Genomic DNA, 19,920 nt, shown 5'->3' on the forward strand with positions numbered 1-19,920 from the left:
GCTTTTTTTTCCCTATTCTCCCATCTGTTGGGTCAACTTCATAATGTATTTGGGTCCAAGATGGCAGCCAGTTGTTCCCAGGACTGCATGCTTTCTTAGTCATTATCTGGCAAGGAAGAGAGATGACATTTTTTTCCCCAGAATTCCTAGCAAAAGTCATGAGATTGGCTCTGATTAGGCTCAACGTAGGTCACATGCCTACCCCTAATCCAGTCAGCTGTTCAACTCTGGACTTGGGAACAGAGTCCCCTCCTTCCCCAGAAAAACATGGATCTCCTAAATGGAAATCAGGAGCTAATGGTGGGAAGGGATTGGTTGCTGTAGAGCAATGACTACTATAATCATGAAAGCCCCAGAAGCCTCTGAGATTGGGGCTGGCCTGGCTGTGCTTCCCCGGAGCAGCCAGGCTCCTGCACCACACACCACACTTAACCCTCCCTCAGTGCCTTGCCTCCTTGTCAGCCATCTGGAGATTTCTCTAGAATTTGAGGGTAGGGGTGGGTGATCACTATATTCATTCTGACCTTAATGTTTCCAGCTGGGAAAAACGCACAGACCCCCGAGGCAGGTTCTACTATGTGGATCACAACACCCGGACCACCACCTGGCAGCGTCCCACAGCTGAGTACGTGCGGAACTACGAGCAGTGGCAGTCACAGCGGAATCAGCTTCAGGGCGCCATGCAGCACTTCAGCCAAAGATTCCTCTACCAGGTGAGAGGGCAGGGGCTTGCCAGAGGGAGGGGCGCCTCCTGGCCCTGCAGAATGTGCCGCCTCCCACAGTATCTGATGACCTGTTTGGTGAGTGGGAAGACGGTGGCTGGAAACATCAGCGCTCTGGAGATTTTACTCATCACAGTGAAATTCCTCAAATTGCATCATTTCTAATTTAGTAACTCAATGTCCAGCTTCTGTGTTTTAAGGACTCAGTATATCTGAAATGGAATTTACTATCTTTCTTCCAAGGCTGGGGTTTTCTTCTTGCCCCTCCATCTAAGTCCATTTATTCTAATTTGAAACCTGAAGGTCAGCTGTGACTTCTCCCTACCTCAACTTTTCAGAACAAAACAGCCACCCACTCAGTAGCTTAAATGCCAATTTGGGCTCAGGTCATGATCTCACAGTTTGTGGGCTTGAGCCCCATATCAGGCTCTGTGCTGACACCATAAAGCCTGCTTGGATCCTGTCTCCCTTTCTCTCTGCCCCTCCCCTGCTTGCAGCTCTCTCTCTCAAAAATAAATCCACATTAAAAAACAGAAAAACAAAAAAAACAGCCACCTAAATATTTTCTTTGCTGCTACTGTTTTTCTTTAGATCTTTCTTATTTGACACATTCTCAAGGAAGGAGGGAATTCTAAAGTTGGTCTGGATCAGGGCTTGGCAAACTATGGCCCATGGGCCAAATGGGCCCACACCTGGTTTGTAAATAAAGTTTTATTGGCACAGAAGCACTCCCAGTAGTTTAGGTATTGACTCTGGCTAGTTTTACAGTGTAACAGCAGAGTTGAGTAGTTACAACAGAAATCATATACCCTATAAAGCCTGAAATATTTACTGTCTAGCCCTTTACAGAAAAAGTTTAGTGACCCCTGGTCTAGTTCAACTTCCTTCTATCTGATTCCTGATTTTCCTTCATCCCTCCTAACTCAACGGTTAGGGTAGCCTTTCCGTCATCGTCTCTGTTGGCATTGCTCTTTCCTGCAATCTGTACTGCCTGTTCCCAGCAGACAGTCTTCAGATATCACTGTCACTTGATCACTTTTGCTCTACATTTATCACTGTAAATTTTTTTTCTTTTTTTGAAAGCAGTCTCCATGCCCATCTTAGAGCCCAGTGCAGGGCTTGAACTCACAACCCTGAGATCAAGACATGAGGTGAGATCAAGAGTTGGACGCTCAACCAACTGAGCCACCCAGCTGCCCCTGTCACTGTCATTTTAATCACTGGCTTAAAGCCTTCTGTGGTCATCACCTACAGAACAGCATTTAAATTTCCTGCTCCAGAATTCATAGTGCTATGATCCCAAATTAAGTGTCTAATGGCCTCCTGGACTGTGTCCCTTCAGGAACCCTCCCAATCCCTCCTTCCATCCCAGTAGAGCCTCCACCAGTGGCCTGGTTCCCCATAGCCACACAGCCTCTTTAGCGGGGACAGGTGGAATTACCAAGTTGGAACTCTGCATATTCTCAGGGCACCTTGAACATGAAGCTGGGATCTGTAGTAGAATCTCTACAGAAGGTGGTGGATTAGAGGCTGGAAACCTTTTGAGCTGGTCCACAACATTTAATCACTGAGTTTAGTCAGCATTGTTTCTGGTTGAAATGAACTCTAGGCTCACACCCATTTCTTTTCTTTCCTTTTTTTTTAATGTTTTATTTATTTTTAAGGGATAGAGAATGACAGCATGAGCAGGGAAGGGTCAGAGAGAGAGGGAGACACAGAATCTGAAGCAGGCTCCAGGCTCTGAGCTGTCATCACAGAGCCCGACACGGGGCTCAAACCCACGAACCGTGAGATCATGACCTGAGCTGAAGTCGGGCGTCTAACCGACTGAGCCACCCAGGTGCCCCCCACAACCCATTTCTAACTTAGATACTTTCTCTAATTAGATGCTTAGAAAATCTTTAATTCCATTTAGCTCATTAGTGTTCATTGTCAACTTTGCCTTTGTTTGCAGCCTTTTCTCTGCTAACCCAGAGCAGGAGCTCCACTATCAGCCATAAGGGATGGTGCTGTCTCCCTAGGCCGGCTGGTCTTCTCTTCTGTTTGTCGGGGCTGATGCTCACTGTAGAGTGAGAAAACTAGGAACCTCAGTTTCCTTAGTATGGATGAACAGAAAGCACAGTGTTTATCATTGACTTGTCTCCAAGTTCATCTGTAATGCCTACCTGTGGTTCACGGTGCAGCCCTTGGCATTTGTTCTCTGCCAGGCCTTGTGTTCCGCAGCCCCTTTCACACACGCCTGGCATCTGGCTCTGGCGTATTTCAAAACTCGATGCGATCTGATCATTCTCTGCATTTTCAGAAATTGTTCCTCCAGAGCTAGGCCCCAAAGACTTTCTCTGCCATTTTCTGGGGTCGTCGGGCCTGCAAAACTAGGAAGGTTTGGGCATATCTATCCTTTATGTTAGAGACAAGGACATATTTTAGGAGTCTCACACTGGTTTTGTCTCCCTGCTTACTCAGCTTCTCTAAGTAAAAAAATAAAGCCCTAAAAAAATAAAATAAAATAAAATAAAAACAAACAAAAACTCTTAAAGGAATCTTTTTTTCTGTATAATTCACTAAATACATTACGTCGGTTCACTGACGTGTTTGGTGGGCCAGAGGGAAGGTTCTACAGGTCACCTCCACTTGGTCTTTTGGAACCTTCAGTTCTCTTGCCCACCTCTCTCATTTTAGCAGTGCCATTCCAGACATGCAGAGGTAGAACTTTGCCCTGGAGAGCCCCCCTAGAAGGAAGAATGAAGCACTAAAAAAAAAAATGTTTTTGAGTACTCTAAAATTATTTTCCCAGCATTGTTGGGGATTCAGCAGTGTTCTAGATACAGGTGATGCTTCCCTTTTCTCTGTGAAACAAGATTCATATTGAAAAACATCTTAGGAATCTTTTACAGGTCAGCTTTCAATGTCTCTCTGTTGGTTTCCCTCTTCCCTGGATTTGCTTTGCCCCTCGCTTGCTCTGGAATCATGTCCTGGTTACAAGTAAGAAGAGTCACTTTCATACAGTTATTTTGGGATTTGGCCTTAGCCCAGGGTTTAACTCGGAAGACTTAAGAGCTGATACTGTACCAGTGGCCTATCCTCCTCCTCCTCCTGCTGGGCTGAAACCAAGACCTCATTCTTTTTTACTTGCTCTAGAGAGAACATGACATGTAGTTCAAGATGGAAGACCAGGGAACCCCACATCGCAGTCTCCCACAGCTCCTTCCTGCTGTCTGCCCCATCACACACATTTTTCAGTTTCTCTTCTTGTTCCCCTTATTTCTGATAAGCTTCCCTTTCCTGATGCCCCAGCGTGTCTTTGTTTCTTGTTACTGTCATGCACATACTTGTGTTTTGCCCTCGCACTTTCCCTTTGCCCTTTCTTTTGTGACCCTGCTGCGTTCCAGCGGGGATGCCCACCTAGTTGCGTGTATTGTGCAATGTGACAGGACCCATCTCACAACCTGCTGCTGTTTTTGTGGCATTCCCTTTACCCTTGCTTTGGCCCTCCCTTAATGACTAAAGGCTGTAGCTGGTGTCTGCAGGACTGAACCAGGTCATTCTGTGGCTCCTGATGTGTGGATGCCAAACTGCATCATCCAGAAAGAGGCAATTCCTTTCTTACTCTGCAGAGAGCCCCTTGGATTAAGCTCTCAAATACCTGGTTTTGTTCTGCACCCATTGGGTGGATCCTTAAAAAAAGGAGCCTGCCTTCCATACGTAACCTTTATGCCCTTCCCAGAGCCCTCGGCTCTATTTGCTAGACATTCTTTATTTCTGAGTTTGTATCTTAAAATATTACTGGAACTTAGTGCTTAGTCCCTGAGGGACTTGAATTCACCATGAGCTGTCTGGCTCGCAGCCTGCACCTCAGATGTCCCACCCCAGGGACATTTACCAGAAAAATGATTTAACAGTGTTACCTTCTGCTCTTACTAGTAAAGGAAATTGTCTTGTCGCTTAGAGTCACCTGCAGATCCCAGGATCTTTTTTCTCACTGTAGTCCCTCCAGGCCCCTTTCTCTGTGCTTTTCTACCTGTGCCTGTGCTCCAAGTGACACTTGGGGTCTCTCCTTTTGGGGGAACTGTGGGAGAAAAGAAGGGACAGTCGGTTGACTTACTGGAGATGTGGAGTTTTGGGGTTTTGGTTTTGAAGCTATGATGTGGCTCTTATTTTTTGTTTCTCTTTGGCTTCTTTCTGTCCAGTTTCTTTTCTTGTTTTTCAAGTTGTACTGTGCACATTGGGGGAGAAATGTCCAGAATAGTGAAGTGCTTTTCTTTAACTGAAAGAGATAAAAGTGTTTTGAGTGGACTCCATCTCATATGTTGTTCATGTTTATCTATCTCTGGCCTCTCTCCCTTCCCTCTTGCTTCCTTCTCTGTTCCTTTTTCATAGGTTTTGGGGAGTGTGGATCTGATAAGATGAGAATAGAATGATGGCAAGGAAATTCAAACAAACCAAAAAAACCCCGCAATAACAAAAGAGAGCCAACATTGTATGAAGTTTGAAAAAAGGCAAGAATTAAGAAAAGGGTGATCATTTTTTTCTTTAATCTCCTCCCTGTGCTTTGTATACTAGTCACAGTTGATTTTGATGAGTAGTAGAAATCTACTAGGTTCAACTGAAGCAGAAAAGGAATTTCGCAGATGGGAATGGGGTAGCTGATAGAATTAGCAGAATGAGGAGGAACCAAGCTCTGGCAGAAATCAGGGGCAGGCAAGGCAAAAGAATAGTTCATGTAGGACGTTGTTCTCTTGTGCTGCTGTTAAGCTCTAGTTGCTTCCGTGGCTTGTGGACTCTGCCACAGCCCTGCTTTCCGGCAGACCCTGTGCTTTACTGCCGTTCCCCCGAAGTTCCGAGTGGGAGCATCAAATTAGCTGGTCTTTACGTCGTGAGCCTGCACTGGAGGTGCTGTGGTGTTGGGAAGGGAAATATTGGATAGCTGATAAATGTTTTTGGTTTCTAATTCAGTGCAGGTCCCAAAGGCTGTCAGTAAAAGTTGTTTGGTCTGTTGAGCTGCAGAGTTGTGCAAAAGACGACTGTCAGCCCACTGACGCCCACTGGGTACCAGTTGGGAGCTAATTTCCCATTGGCGCGCCCAAGTGCCATGTGGATTATCCACTCATTCCAAAAAAAGACTTGAAGCAGCAGACAGTTTTGCTCTGAATGCTTCTTTTACTTTTTAAAAACAACCTTTCCTGCCTCTCTTCCCTTTTGCTACAGCTCATTCCTCACTGAGTTCTTTTTGGCTTCATTTTCTGAAATGCATGCGTATTTCACAAGTTAATTCCTTTCCTTTTGTGACCGAATGCTTTTATAGCCCCTGCTCTTCCACGTTAACTGGAAAACAAAGCCGGAGGAACTTGGGCTTCATGAGATGCTGCACCCCGCCTCCCAGCCTGCTCCCACCAAAATTACCTCAGGGAGATGGCACGTTTGGGAGATCTTTTTGAGGAACCATCAGCCAAATCTGAATTGTGATGGAAGCGTGAGCACATCCTCTGGGATGATGGTAACAGGCCCGAAATGGAGCACAGCCCAGCTTCCCACACCTCCGTGCAATTTCACTCTGCCGGTTAGGAGGCCCTTTGTTGAAAGGCAGCTCTGTCCCACCAAGGAACCAATGGTTTCAAGACTTAAACGTCTTTGTTGGAACTTGCTTCGGAAGAGTTGCCTGTGCTGCCACCTTGGAAAGAAAGTTTCTCTGTCCTTTCAGCCGGGGGCGGAGGGCTGGCTGTGAAGGGTAGGGGGGGTCCACTGGCAGTTGAGTTCCACCAATGTTTTCTCAAGCCGAGACTGAGCTCCATTCATCCTCCTGCCCGTGTGTGGCTCCGTCACCCCCAGACAGAGCCAGCCGGCAGCCCAGAGTCTGCACTGAGAACTTGATCCCCTCATGCGACGATTAAGTTTTAGTAAGTGAAATAAAAATGCTTCAGCAAAAAAGAAAAGAAAAGGAAAGAAAAGGGGGGAAAAAAAAGCAAGCAAGCAAGCGCATGCAGAACGAAGGAACAATACTTGTTTTATTTAACTATGAAGAGTTTTTGACAGCGCCCCGCTTCCCTGCGGGATATGAGAACTCTTGGTCCACCACAGCCCTGCCCCAGGGATCTCACAGCAGAATTAGGCTGGGGGTGGGGGGGTTCGAATGTAAACAGTGACCTTCAAGGCCTGGAGTCCGCTCCCCCTTCTTTCTCCTGTCTCTCCTGCTCGCTTGCCACCTCGCCCCCAGCCCCACCTCCCCAGACAGGCACACACAGAACACTGAGCAACTTCAGGTTCAGGCCGGAGGAGAATAAAGGTGCTTTGTGAAGGGAAGCAAAACATTCCTGGGGGAGGTGAGGGGCCTGGGGCATGAATGTGCCCTCAGTCTGGGCTGGTTTTGCACACCACGGCTGCTCCCTCTCCCTCTCCCGGCGCACCCAGGAGGGAGCTGGAGGGAGGAGGGCCCAGCCCCCAGCCAGGAAGCTCTGGGCGTGGGCAGGGCTTGTGGGAATGATTTCATTGGAAAGGCCTGCGATATTTTTTCCCCTCCTGTGTGTGGTTCTTGGAGAAAGTTGGAGGTGGTGGTGATTTCAGTCACCCTGGCCGCCACGAGCAGGAGCCGCGGGAAGGCACTGGCCGGGCCTGCCGGGCGGTCCGCTCCGGTTCCTCCCGCCACGCCTGGGGCCGGCTCTCTGCCTCCACAGCCCCGGCCCACCTTCTTCTGCACCCATCTTCCTCTCCCTCGCTCCACCATCTCCAAAGCCCGTTGGGGCCCTCCGTGTGTGGGGTTCTTTTTGGGTTTCTCTCTTTTGAAGAAAACTTTTGAGAGGAGCAGATGTCACCTAAGGCCCCACGGTATCCCGTACAAAGTGCTCAAATGTGGAACCAAGTCCTTGGCATTTTTATTTTTATCAATCGATTTATTTTTAACCGGCGGCTTTTTTTTTTTTTTTTAACCTCTGTGTTCTGCTGTGTTTCTTGTGTTTAGTCTTCAAGTGCTTCGACTGACCATGACCCATTGGGCCCCCTCCCTCCTGGCTGGGGTAAGTACTGAGTTCTACCTCTGTGTCCTCCGCCGTCCGTCAGCTGATGCTCTGTCCTCTTTCCGTGTGAGTCTTCTTCACTCCCATCCCTCAGCTTCCCATTTCGCTTCTCTCCAGCACATTCTGTAGGGATACCCCAGTGGGAGGTTACAGGCAATGGAGCTGGAAAGCTGGGAAAGTAATAGATGTTCCCCTGCACCCCTGTAGCATTCACCCGCCATGGCTGAAGGGTTGTGACCCTGCGGACGAAGTCCCTTAGCAGCCATGGGACTGTTGGATTTCGGTCCTGACTTTGAACAGTCTACCCATCCATCCATGCTGTCGTTGATTAAGACGTTTTGACGCCAACTTACCCACAGGTGCAATGGTTTCAGGTCTGTGGCTGTGTGATTGGAAGGAGCCACCTTACCAAACCTTTCTTTGCAGCCAGGATGTTGGAGGACTTCAACCTAATTTTGACTAAAGAAAGCCACCTTTTTATTTGCAACCCTGTTGTGTGTGAATGAGGCCAGAGAGAGAGTTGAGCGCCAGGTGGCAACTCTGTGGAGGCGCGTCATTGCTGGTTAATAACGCCATGCTGGATTCTCCTCGTCATTGGATAGTTTGAGGTCCTGGGCGTGATTTGCCAATAATGAGCTAGAGGGATGGCCGTCCTTGACTTGGGAAAAATTATGGGCTTTATGGCTATTCTGGGAAGAAGTAGCCATGCGAAAAGGGATCATGAGAGATGGTGAGATTCCATGCATTCTGCCGCTCTGAACTGGGTCAGGGTTTTGTTCAGTACAGTAAGAGTCCCAGGGGGCAGTTTTTGCAGGAATCAGCATGTGCCAGCTTTAATGTATTGGTTAGGCCAGTAGCAGACAGTAGATACTGGTTTGATGGCGGTCACAGATGGTATTGAATTGGGCAGGGGCACGTGCACCAGTAAAGATGGAGGTGACAATGATAGGATGAACATGACCTGGGAAAGTATAGCTTTTGAGTTGGATCCTTTAAGTGTAGACATACTACTCCCTTGTAGTAATTTACCAGGTTCTATCACCTTCCTGAGACCCACAGGGTGTCACTTAGGGAATTACCACTGTATTCCAGAGCACTAGAAGGACCTCGTAGACCTTCTAGGGGGATGTGTTGGTTAGTGAGGCCTCCAGACGGTTCTTAAAATCACAGATGAGCCACCTGGCTCTTTGAACTGATGAAAGGTCACAGGTATCTCAGAGATTAGCAGCAAGTCAAATGTGAGGAGTCAAACACAGGGTCCCTGGCCAGGCAGGGTAAACATCAGATTCAACAGGAATTTGTGATGTTGTCTGGCAGCCAGTACACACTCTGACCAGGGACCCAGAGTTGTTCCTGGATCTGCAGAGTCAAATGATCTCTTTTCTGCTACATGATGGTCACCATGTCAATCTGCTACATGATTTAGTTCTGCTACATGATGGTCACCAAGTAAGAGCACCTGCAGCGCCTCAAAAATAGCTCCCAGAAGCCAGGTGTGAAATACCTGAGATGGAAATAGGAGCCTTGGTCAGAGTCTGTGGTGTTTACACACGATCAGGAAAACACACAAGATTATATGGGTATGAAACCAAGAAAAAAGACCATCTGGCTGAGGGCCAGGGAACCTTCCTAATCACATCCTTTGGGCTTTGTGTGGCTTTTCCAGGGCTGTGACAGGGCCACCTCCCCATGGAGCATTTAGAGTGAACAGAAAGAGCAGCAGCACCAAGTGGGAATTGCATTTAGTGGGAGCCTGCTATCAGATCTTCTGTGCTCTCCTGCTCTCAGTCCTAGGTCCCTTTCTGCACCTCTAGAAGAGACCCCACGGTTCTTCCTGCGCCCCAGCCAGAGGTCAGGGCACCTCAGGTTTAGACCCATGACCCTGACCATGTGACTAAATGCTTCCAAGTGTACTTCTTCCTAAAGGAGGCAGACTAGATGCTCCGGGTAGGACTTGCTCAGCCCCCAAACTCTGAAATGACATGCAGTGAGGCAGCTCTAGGTGGCCTCTGGACAACATGAGAGCATCGGCCCCAGGCAGGCTGGACAGATCCCCCAGCCTGATGATTAGCGCTGGCTTTGGCCCGTGGCAGAGCAGACACAAAGGATCTAGTTTAAAGCAGAGGCTTCTGGGATGGAAGCGGCCTCTCCTTTTCTGTAGCACCTTCTTGGGAAGCCCGACTTTTGTGGGACAGTCCCATAAGGTTTTCTGAGGTGATGGTGAGTTCTGTAATAATCTTGGACATCTTTGCTTTCTTTCCTTTTGTCTGTGTTTTTAGAATTTATGTCAAATAATGGATACCATGTAAGACAGAGAGAGACCTAGACACCCTGGGTTGATATGGGGGACACTGCAGCCTGAAGCTGGAGGGGAGGGGCATGGATTCCTCATCTCTAGGCCTTTCTTAGCTTTTGGTTTCCGTGTAGCTTCTGGAACTGATTCTTTTTATTTCTTTAATTTCACCCTGTCATTGTAAAAAAAAAAAAAAAAAAAAGGAGGGTCATTAGCATCATTTATTTGGGGGACAGAAGCCGATTTGAAGGCTCACGAACTTCCTGGGAAAGGTGACCTCTCTTGGGTTCAGAGCCTTGCCCTTCATCTCATCTGCCATCCACTCAGAGCTGACGGAGTGCTCCTGTCCCTACCTCTCCCCTGTCACTAGCCTGGAATTGCCAGCTAGTGCTGGTTCTGCCCGGATCCCTCCCATGAGCACCCAAGCCATCATCAATGCCCCAGGAGAGGGCGAGAGAGTAAAGATTGTCCAGAGACCAGAGACCATGTGTCCGAACACCCCAGACACTGGCCTGGTTCGAAGCACACACTGAGGTATAAGAACAAGGTGGGCCTTGTAAGCGCCCGCAGCCCCAGGCATTTATTGCACACGTGCTGCATGGCATTTTGCCGGCATAGAAGAGCTTTAGAACAAAGCTTTGCCCTCACACAGGGGGAAAGAGGGAAGGTGGAGAGTAAGTAGGCCCTGTGGTACCAAGAGCTGATCAATAAGGTCCGAAGGAAAATGCAGCCACCTACAGTGACCCTGCCTGGATGGAGCAGTTGCAGGACCAGAGCCCAGCCCACAAGGGACTGGGGACGGGACTGGGGTTGAGGGGAGGCTGGCCGCGCCTCCGCTTTGTGCACAGCTGGATGTAATTACGCCTCTGGTTTCAGCTGGGGCTTCTCCCCCTCCGTGTTGCCACACCACCCCCTTTCCTCCAACAAATCGACCAACCAAAGAACGTACTGGATCTTGAGTTGGAAATGTGTTTGGCCCTCCCCCACTCCCCGGTAGGGAAAGATTCTCTTTGTCCTTTTTACCAGTGACAGATGTGAGTGAGCCAGGCTTTCATCGGTTAAACTTCTCTAACAGGTCTGGAACAGGGGCAGAAATTCAGACCGCTGGCACTCAGGACATGGGAGCCAGAGGAGAGTGGAGCCCAAGATCTTTCAATCTGATTGATTTCTTTCTTTTTCCATGGCAGAGAAGAGACAGGACAATGGACGGGTGTATTACGTGAACCATAACACACGCACCACGCAGTGGGAGGACCCTCGGACCCAGGGGTAAGGACACGGCCAGGTTGGCTGGGTTGTAGCGCCAGTGCTGGCCAAGTGCCTCGAACTGCACGGGTCTTCCATGGCCTATGTTCTGGGATCTTTAGCCAAACATGAGTGCCCCAAGACCCTTACCATGTAGTGTCGGCCTAGTGAGACTTGAAAGTGGCTCCTTGAATTGACTTTCCCAATGGACAGAGGTTGGCCTGACTGGCAGGGGTTGCTGGTGGTGTCTGTGCCAGCTGTGCCTACCGTCAGTAGTGTGATTTCAAAGGGTTTGAGGGAGCCCCTCCAGAAGCTAGTCTAGGATGGGGCATGTGGTGTCTCAGGATCTCAGGTGGCCACTCAGGCCGTGGCTGTCCACTCAGAGCTGGTTCTTTGGCCTCGGGACATGACCTCTCTGCACTGTAGAACTGTCCTCATGACCTGGGCAGCAGGTGCCTTTCCTCAAGGCCCGTCCTCAAGGATGCAGGGCCTGGTGAAAGCAGAGAGAAAGCAGCACTCCAGGAACCCCCTCCTCCTAGGCCCAGAAGGAGACCCCACCCCTTACCTCCTCTCTTCCCCTGCTTCCAGGATGATCCAGGAACCGGCTCTGCCCCCAGGGTGGGAGATGAAGTACACCAGTGAGGGGGTGCGCTATTTTGTGGACCACAACACTCGCACCACCACCTTTAAGGATCCCCGCCCGGGGTTTGAGTCTGGGTAAGGACTTTGCACAGGCAGTGTTAGTGTCTGTTCACACTGCCCGGGGTTTATCATTCTCTTGCTCCTCTTACTGCCCTCTGGTGGCCAATTTTGATGTCACATTAACGAGGCTGGGGGTGGGAGGGTGGGGCGGGGAAGGGGCTCTCCTATTTATTCGGAATAACCCAGTGGTCTTTTCTGAAAGCAAGAGGTCTGGCTTTATTTCTGGTTTTTCTTTTTACTCCTCAAATCTATCTACAGAAGACCTTAATGACAGTCACTTCTTTTCCTTCACAGCTTGCTTTTCTTGTCTTTAACATAGCATCAGCTTTTAGCAGGGCTAACAAGATACATGACTAATTTTTGAGAAATCACATGGTTTCTAGAACATCTTTGCTCTTCCAGGACGAAGCAGGGTTCCCCTGGTGCCTACGACCGAAGTTTTCGGTGGAAATATCACCAGTTCCGTTTCCTCTGCCATGTGAGTTCTGGGACTGGACCTCCCTGAGAGGTTGGGGATTTGATTTAGCATGATTTCCCAGCCTAGCAGAGGTGGTGAAGTGCGTGTGTCTTGGAGAGGGCGGCCGGTCACTTGTCTTACCCCAGGCGATTGTCTGACATCATCCCCAGGAAACCAGCTCCCATTTCTAGGGAACCAGACTCTCCGCTACTGGTCTAGCAAGATGGGGAAGCCTGTACAGACATGAGACTTGACTGAATAGTTATGACTGAGGTCCTGATTTGGGCTTTGTTTTCTTTTTTTCTTTCCCCCTTTTTTTACCCAGTCAAATGCCCTCCCCAGCCATGTGAAGATCAGTGTTTCCAGGCAGACGCTTTTCGAGGATTCTTTCCAACAGGTTAGAGAATGATTGTGCTGCCTAAGACCAGCAAACAGGAGGCCCCTCACACCACCCCATCTCCTGTCATGTGGCCTGTTGAACCCACATGGTAGTTTCCAAGGTGTGGGCCTTGGTGGCAAGTCTCTGCTGAAGAGCAGGCCTTAGAATTCCCTGCCCCACCCCAGCCTGCCACAGAGACAGGAGTTGCAGTCTGGCCACGATGCTGTCTCTCTCCAGATCATGAACATGAAGCCGTACGACCTGCGCCGCCGGCTCTACATCATCATGCGCGGTGAGGAGGGCCTGGATTACGGAGGCATTGCCAGGTAAATTCATCACCCCTAGAAAGCTGTGTGGCACCCTGTTTCCCCAGAAATGCCTCCAGCCAGAAAGCTGCCTTCCCCTTGCTCAGATTGGCTCCCCAAACTCCCCTGCACCTTCAGGAGTGGGCATGGGTATGGCCGGTCCACACGGGGACAGGAGCAGGGTCCTTGGGTCGCCTTCTGGGCTGGGAACTGACCCTTTAGTTATCAGTCTGTGGGGAGGCTGGGAGCTCCTGAGGGGAGAGCTGAGGACAGTGGTTCATTATTTCTGTACTTGAACCAGTGGGGAGTGGCTAAATAGTGGTGTCGTGTAGTTTCAATTAAAACTGGCCCTGGGCTTCCCTTCCTGGGCAACTGGGGCAGGTTAAATCTGGTGTATCCCTGTGTGCCTGACATATATAAGCTCTGTCCCAGTCCAGAGGACCTTGATCGGGGCTCCGCTACACATGATGCACAGAGGGTCAATAAAATTGAGATGGCTGAGGTACCCATAAAAAGAGCCTAAAGCATTATCCTGCCTTCACCCAGTCTACCTGCAAAAGTTAACAGACTCTGACAAAACGTTGCTTGGATAATGGGACGGAAGGTCCCCTGGCAGGGAGAAGGAGCGTCCTGGCCTGCGGTGACTGCTCAGCTCGCTGACCTCTCACGGTGTATGGACATCTTCTCTCTTGGTGCTGGGTTCACTTGCTTCTGATCCTCTTGTCTGCCGGTGGTGCTGCCTTCTATGTTGGCCCCTGTGGATCAATTGCTCTTCTGTGGTGATCATGGTGACCTTCTCTCCAGGCTCTGCTTGGTGGTGTGGCTCCCACCCCGTGTGTGTCTGTCTCTCTGTGTCCTGCCAGTGGTTTTACCCTATGGTAGGTTACGTCATGCTGTTCTACCACAGGGTAGAACCACGGACAGGATACTGAGGCACCCTCTGCATCGAAGGAACTCCTCGTCTGCCTGGCCACACACAGCCAGGGACTGGCCCCCTTGGGATGTCCCCCTGCTGGTTCAGCTCAAGCCTGAAAGGACCCTGAATTCTGGCTTGTGGCTCGTACCTAGGCCACAAAGGGATGCCAAGGCATGGGTGTTGGTTCAGACAAATGCGTGGAAATGTGGAAAGGGTATGGTGATGGGGTGTGGGATGAGGGGAGGGTGAATAGCAGGGGAAGCGAGATACCTCTTGCATAGCTGCTGGGAGTGAGGTTTATAATCTAGAGGCAGCGTGGAGTACAGAGTTCTCATGCATTAGGACTTAGGAACATATTACTGTGCATTCATATCATACTGCCAACTCAGGGTGAAAACAGGCTGGCGATTTCCTACAGCACCTATGCAAGATTTAGAAAAAGATGCCCTTCTCAAGACCCTTCCATGTTGGAACATGGTCATGGTATCCTGGTTTTATCGGGAAAAAAAACAGCTTGACTGCTTACATGCAGAAAAATTGTTGTAATAAATGTACAAATCTATGCTATTTTAACATAGTGCCCTTGTACAGTGCATAGCCTACACAACTGTGCATGGTGGCCTCCGGGTACAAAGAGCTCCTTCACCATCAGACACATTGCCCTCAGACACACACTGAAGATATCGGATGTAAAGTCCTGGAATGCATCACCCGGGAGCCCAGGACAGGCACGCAGGCTTTCCTGAGCACTGTCCACAAGTGCACTTGTCGTCCTGGTTCACCCTAGCTCACTGACCAGCTGTTAATACAGGTTGTATCAGGTGTTAATCCCAGTGGGACTCGGCAACCAGGGACATGTGTCTCCACAATAGCCAAGTCAGGACAGCAGAAAAGGGTCACATCTCCAGTGCAGGGGTGCAGAAAGGGATCCATTACCCTGTTGTTCTCTGTCTTCTCTCACAGGGAGTGGTTTTTCCTCCTGTCCCACGAGGTGCTCAACCCCATGTACTGTTTATTTGAATATGCCGGGAAGAACAATTACTGCCTGCAGATCAACCCTGCCTCCTCCATCAACCCCGACCACCTCACCTACTTCCGCTTTATTGGCAGATTCATCGCTATGGTAAGATGCATTGCTGCGAGATCTGCAGAGAGGGCGGCCGCCGGGGAGGTCAGACACGCCAACAGCCGCCTGCAGTGGGTGCCCCGTCTCTGAGCCCCATCTCCTCCTCACACAGCTCCTAACAAGAAATGCAGAAAGCTAGTGTTCTGGAGGGTGTTCAGAGCTCTCTCAGTGGCACCCCCAGGGGCTTTGAGAGGGTTTTCATGTGTGATCTGTGTTGGACTGGTCAAGCGATCACTCACTTGACGTCCAGTGTGCACCCTGGGGGGGATGTTGGCATGACAGACACAGCCCACCTGCTGCCTGTCTCACGGGGGGAGAAGAGATGTGGGGAAGGTCGTACCATGGTTTGTCATGAGCCTCCGGTCGAAGCGTTTGGGAGAATTGACTGAGGTGCCCATTTCTGGAAGGGGATTTGGAATCATCACTAGCTTAGAACAGAGCCCTAGTAGACTACTGGTCAGGATGTAGGAGGCATTGTCAGGGAGTGGGTGAACCCTAGGGAAAAGGGAGTCACGGTGCCCATATTTATGTAGAAACAGGAACACGGCGTGAATAGAGAAGGGAGTCATGTCACGTGTGTCCTGTCGAGTGTCTCATGAGGGCAGAGCACCAGGATTGAGAAGGGGGAGCCCACGAGAGCCATGGTCCTTCTGCCATATTTGGTAGTTTGAGATGTTTCATCGCTCACTTTCCTTTGCTTCCTCCTGACTTCCTGAATGCTCTGCCCACGGGAACTCCAGAGCCCGTGACTAAATATGTCCCTTCCCCTTGTCTGGAAGTTCTTGGCCAAGGTGCTGGGCTCAGGAAGTGGGCACATTCTTCCCAGGTCTAGAGACCCGCCTGGTCCAGCAGCCGACAGGATAGACCAGTAAAACCCTAGACTATTACTCACCACTGGCCCGCCAGCTCTTGCCGTTGACAGCGTCTGCATTATTTTTGGCTGCCTCTGCCACCCAGTTCTGAGCGCCAGTGAGTCAGGGCTGCCACCTGGGGCTGTGCTATGTGTGTGGGGCAGGCCTCTGCTAGAACAGGGAGCTGGTGGATGAGCATGCTGGCCAGGCCGGGGGTTCCTAAGCTCTGCTTGCACTGTGGTTTGCAGGTGTGATGAGAGGCTGTCCCGACATCATAGTTGCTCTTGAGGAGAGAGGGCAGGTAACAGTCGTTGGGCTTTGGTCAGGAGCGTCCAAGAGCCTGCCCTGAGCAAGGTCCTGTGAAGACTGAACCCCTTTTTCCATGTCTCTTCTTCCTCAGGCTTTGTATCATGGAAAGTTCATTGACACAGGCTTCACCCTCCCTTTCTATAAGCGGATGCTCAACAAGAGGCCAACCCTGAAAGACCTGGAATCTATTGACCCTGAATTCTACAACTCTATTGTCTGGATTAAGTGAGTCCCCTGGCTTGCACCGTGCTGGGAGGAAAGGGCTCTGTGGATGGGGCGTAGGCACGGCTGGCCTGTATGTTCTCCGCCAGAGTGGCCCTGAGCTCTTACAGGCTGTGTAAGTGCTTGTGGAGATGCATGGCTCCCAGGTTTCCCCGGAGGGCCACTCTGGAATTCTCTCTGTGCCTCAGGGTGAGGTCCGTGTCGCTGTTCTGGATTTAGGCTACCTGTGAGTCCTTGCATCCCATGAGCACTGATGTGAGTGACGGAGCAGGATAGGGGAAAGCCTTCTAAGATAGACCTCTTGCCTCTTGGTGTCTCGTGCCCCCAGAGAGAACAACCTGGAAGAGTGTGGTCTGGAGCTGTACTTTATCCAGGACATGGAGATCCTGGGCAAGGTGACAACCCATGAGCTAAAGGAAGGTGGCGAGAGCATCCGGGTGACAGAGGAGAACAAGGAAGAGTATATCATGTGAGCCTCAAGCGCTGGGGAGTGGGGGTGGCGGGCAGAGCCCCCTCATCTCTGGGGCACCCTCCAGCCAGGCGCCTAGGTATTTCACCAGGGATCACAGCCTCCCGTTTGGTAGTGGCCTGTAATGGCTTCCCAGGGCCAGTCACATGCTGACCAGAGCTGAGGAAACCAGAGCCCAGGGTCATCTGTTAGAGCTCCTATTTGTGCACTTTCCCCCACATCGTAGCCTCCAAGTCTGCAGGGCTTTGAAGAGGCCTGAGACTTAGACTATCTCCCTCTTCCTTCTCCTCACTGGCAGGATCTCTGTGTCCCGGGTGCCTGCCCAAGTCCCTTCCCTCAAGTGCCTCTGTACGCGCGTTCGCCTGTGTGTCTTCTTCGGGTCTCTCGGTCTAGTGTCTTCACCTCCACATGCCTGAAGTTTCGTCAGCGATGGTGGGAGGTGGAGGAGGTGGTAGAACGTCACAGACTCCGGTGGCTCCTGGTTACCGTCAGCCGATCCCTTGCTGCCGTGTGACCGCAGCCTGGCTGCAGGCCCCGAGCTGCACCTCTGAGCAGTGGATCTCGGCGCCCCTGACGGCTGACCTTCCATTTTAGGCTGCTAACAGACTGGCGCTTCACCCGGGGCGTGGAAGAGCAGACCAAAGCCTTCCTGGACGGCTTCAATGAGGTGGCCCCCCTGGAGTGGCTGCGCTACTTTGATGAGAAGGAGCTGGAGGTGAGAGCTGAGGTTGCCTCCACCCTGCGCCTCTGCCTCTGGGGCCGTCCTGCCCTCTGTTGGCAAACTGCGTCCCCCGGAGAGACTCACCAGTAAAACCTCACACCCTCTCCGGCCCGAGGCCACAGGGTGGGTGGTCGTGATCTGGTTTCTCACCCCTGTTCCTCCCCGTGCCTCATTGGGAAGGGTTCCACATTCAGGACTGTATCGCCCGCACCATTACCACCGCCCGCAGAAACCTATGGGGGATGTTTGGGGCCGTCTGCCCTGCTGGTGGGGGGGAGGGGGGAGGGGGAGGCGCTGTGCGCGTGTGGGCGGGGCCGACGCAGCCCGCTGATCCCGCCCCCTCTGCAGCTGATGCTGTGCGGCATGCAGGAGATAGACCTGAGCGACTGGCAGAAGAACACCGTCTACCGGCACTACACCAAGAACAGCAAGCAGACGCAGTGGTTCTGGCAGGTGGGCCCCGGGCCCCATCCCCACGCCCCTGCCGGGAAGTCTCAGCAGCCAGCCGCAGGAAGGAGACCCCACCAGATCCAAAGCTCCAGGACCCTTGTGTGGTCACCTCGCTCCTCCTGATGCCCGCCTCCCACGCGAGGAGAAACCCGACCTTGGGCCAAACAGAGCCGTTGCAGCTGGCCCGTGGCCTGTGCACCTGCCAGGGCATGGCGGTGGTCGGCCTCGGGCCAGCTGCAGACCCCAGGGTGCGGGAGCGCCAGCCGGGGGGGCGGGGGGAAGGGAAGCACCCCTAGGGCGCGTGGTTGCCCCCCAGCCGGGTGGGACAGGACAGCGCATGATGGTCTCTAGAGAAACCGAATGAGCTCGCAGTCCTAGATAAGATGAATTGATTCTTTTGTATGTGTAGTCTTGTCGTTGTCACGAAGGGTAGCACACCTGGAGATGAGGGGGTATATGAAAATGTCTTCTGAAGGGGAACTTCCCATCCCATAAAATTCACCATGTTAAGGTGTACAGTTCACTGGCCCTTCACGGTGTGATATGATTGTTACCACCATCTAATTCCAGAACATTTCATCCCCCCCCCCCCCAAAAAAAGCAATCACTCCCATCCTTGGTATATTTTTAAAAGCACAACTTGGATGGGAAAAAAAAACCCCGCTCGAGGTGCCCCTGAGACCGGTGGGGACATCCTACAGACACAGCCTCTGGGGGAGCTTGGGGGTTTGTAAGGTTGGTGGCTGTAACCCCACCCACCCACCCAACCCAGGCTTTGTGATCTCAGCCCCAGAGAGGGGGTCCTGGCTGACTGGACCTGGCTGATGGGTTAGGTCGAGGTTCTGGGTCAGGTGGCTTGCCTGGCTCTGCACTGATTGGCTGAGTTCTAGGTGGTGAAGGAGATGGACAACGAGAAGAGGATCCGGCTGCTGCAGTTCGTCACCGGGACTTGCCGCCTGCCTGTTGGAGGATTTGCCGAACTCATTGGTATGTCTCCCCTTGCCCTGCTGGTGCCCTGGGGCTGGTGTGAGGGCAGCTCAAGGGCGAGCGGGATCTATAGTCTTCTTGGAAGCAAGTCAGTGCATCTGAGCCCTGCACTGTGGGTGGGGTCAGCGTCCTGCCTGTGGGGGGGTGGGGGGGCGCTCCAGTTGTGCCTGACGTGTTGGCCTTTGGATAACAGGTAGCAATGGACCACAGAAGTTTTGCATCGACAAGGTTGGCAAGGAAACCTGGCTGCCCAGAAGCCACACATGGTGAGCTTTTTGGTTTTAGTGGGAGGTGGCCGGAACCAGATGAGCCCCTGAGGGCAGCCCAGTGAGCGGCGCTGCTTTGGGACTTGACTCTGGCAACTTCTGTGTGATTCTGGGCTTGGAGAGCAGGGGCCTCTGATCTTCTGGGAGTTATGGCAGCAGTGAGGCATCCTCGTGGCCTTACTAGCTGTTAAATATTCAAACCTACAGCAGACAGAGAGTGCTTCCCTGTGTGCCCTGCTGCCCCGTCCCCCATTTCCACAGTGGCCCTGCCCTGCCTCCTAACCCTTCTGTGGTCCGGACACCAGAAGCATTAAGGCCTCTCACAGCAGGGCCCTCAAGGACTCTGTTCTGGCGTCTGGCCACTTGGCATTATGGTAGAGCCACAGTCACATGAACTGTTTGGACCCCCCCACTCTACCACCCCCTGCGGCCAGGCTGGGGCAGGGCCATGGGGCCCTGACCTCTGTGCTGACTGTCCTGTTCCCTCTTTCAA

The 19,920-nt window shown here is 51.5% G+C and overlaps 1 protein-coding gene across 2 annotated transcripts in view; it reads left to right on the forward strand.

Annotated features, from left to right (window-relative positions):
* WWP2 (WW domain containing E3 ubiquitin protein ligase 2) overlaps positions 1-19,920 on the forward strand; it is a 156,115-nt gene that overhangs the window by 134,212 nt on the left and 1,983 nt on the right. For both annotated transcript variants that reach the window (XM_039222183.1, XM_039222189.1), the window contains exons 10-23: positions 539-713; positions 7,675-7,729; positions 11,210-11,291; positions 11,856-11,984; positions 12,372-12,447; positions 12,752-12,823; positions 13,043-13,131; positions 14,990-15,149; positions 16,404-16,537; positions 16,863-17,003; positions 17,598-17,718; positions 18,073-18,177; positions 19,065-19,161; positions 19,355-19,427. In XM_039222183.1, coding sequence (XP_039078114.1) covers positions 539-713; positions 7,675-7,729; positions 11,210-11,291; positions 11,856-11,984; positions 12,372-12,447; positions 12,752-12,823; positions 13,043-13,131; positions 14,990-15,149; positions 16,404-16,537; positions 16,863-17,003; positions 17,598-17,718; positions 18,073-18,177; positions 19,065-19,161; positions 19,355-19,427 — 1,509 coding nt within the window. The remainder of the gene's footprint in view (positions 1-538; positions 714-7,674; positions 7,730-11,209; positions 11,292-11,855; positions 11,985-12,371; positions 12,448-12,751; positions 12,824-13,042; positions 13,132-14,989; positions 15,150-16,403; positions 16,538-16,862; positions 17,004-17,597; positions 17,719-18,072; positions 18,178-19,064; positions 19,162-19,354; positions 19,428-19,920) is intronic.

Source organism: Hyaena hyaena, unplaced genomic scaffold, assembly GCF_003009895.1.
Source record: "Hyaena hyaena isolate Hyena2069 unplaced genomic scaffold, ASM300989v1 scaffold_18, whole genome shotgun sequence".
NCBI lineage: Eukaryota > Metazoa > Chordata > Mammalia > Carnivora > Hyaenidae > Hyaena > Hyaena hyaena.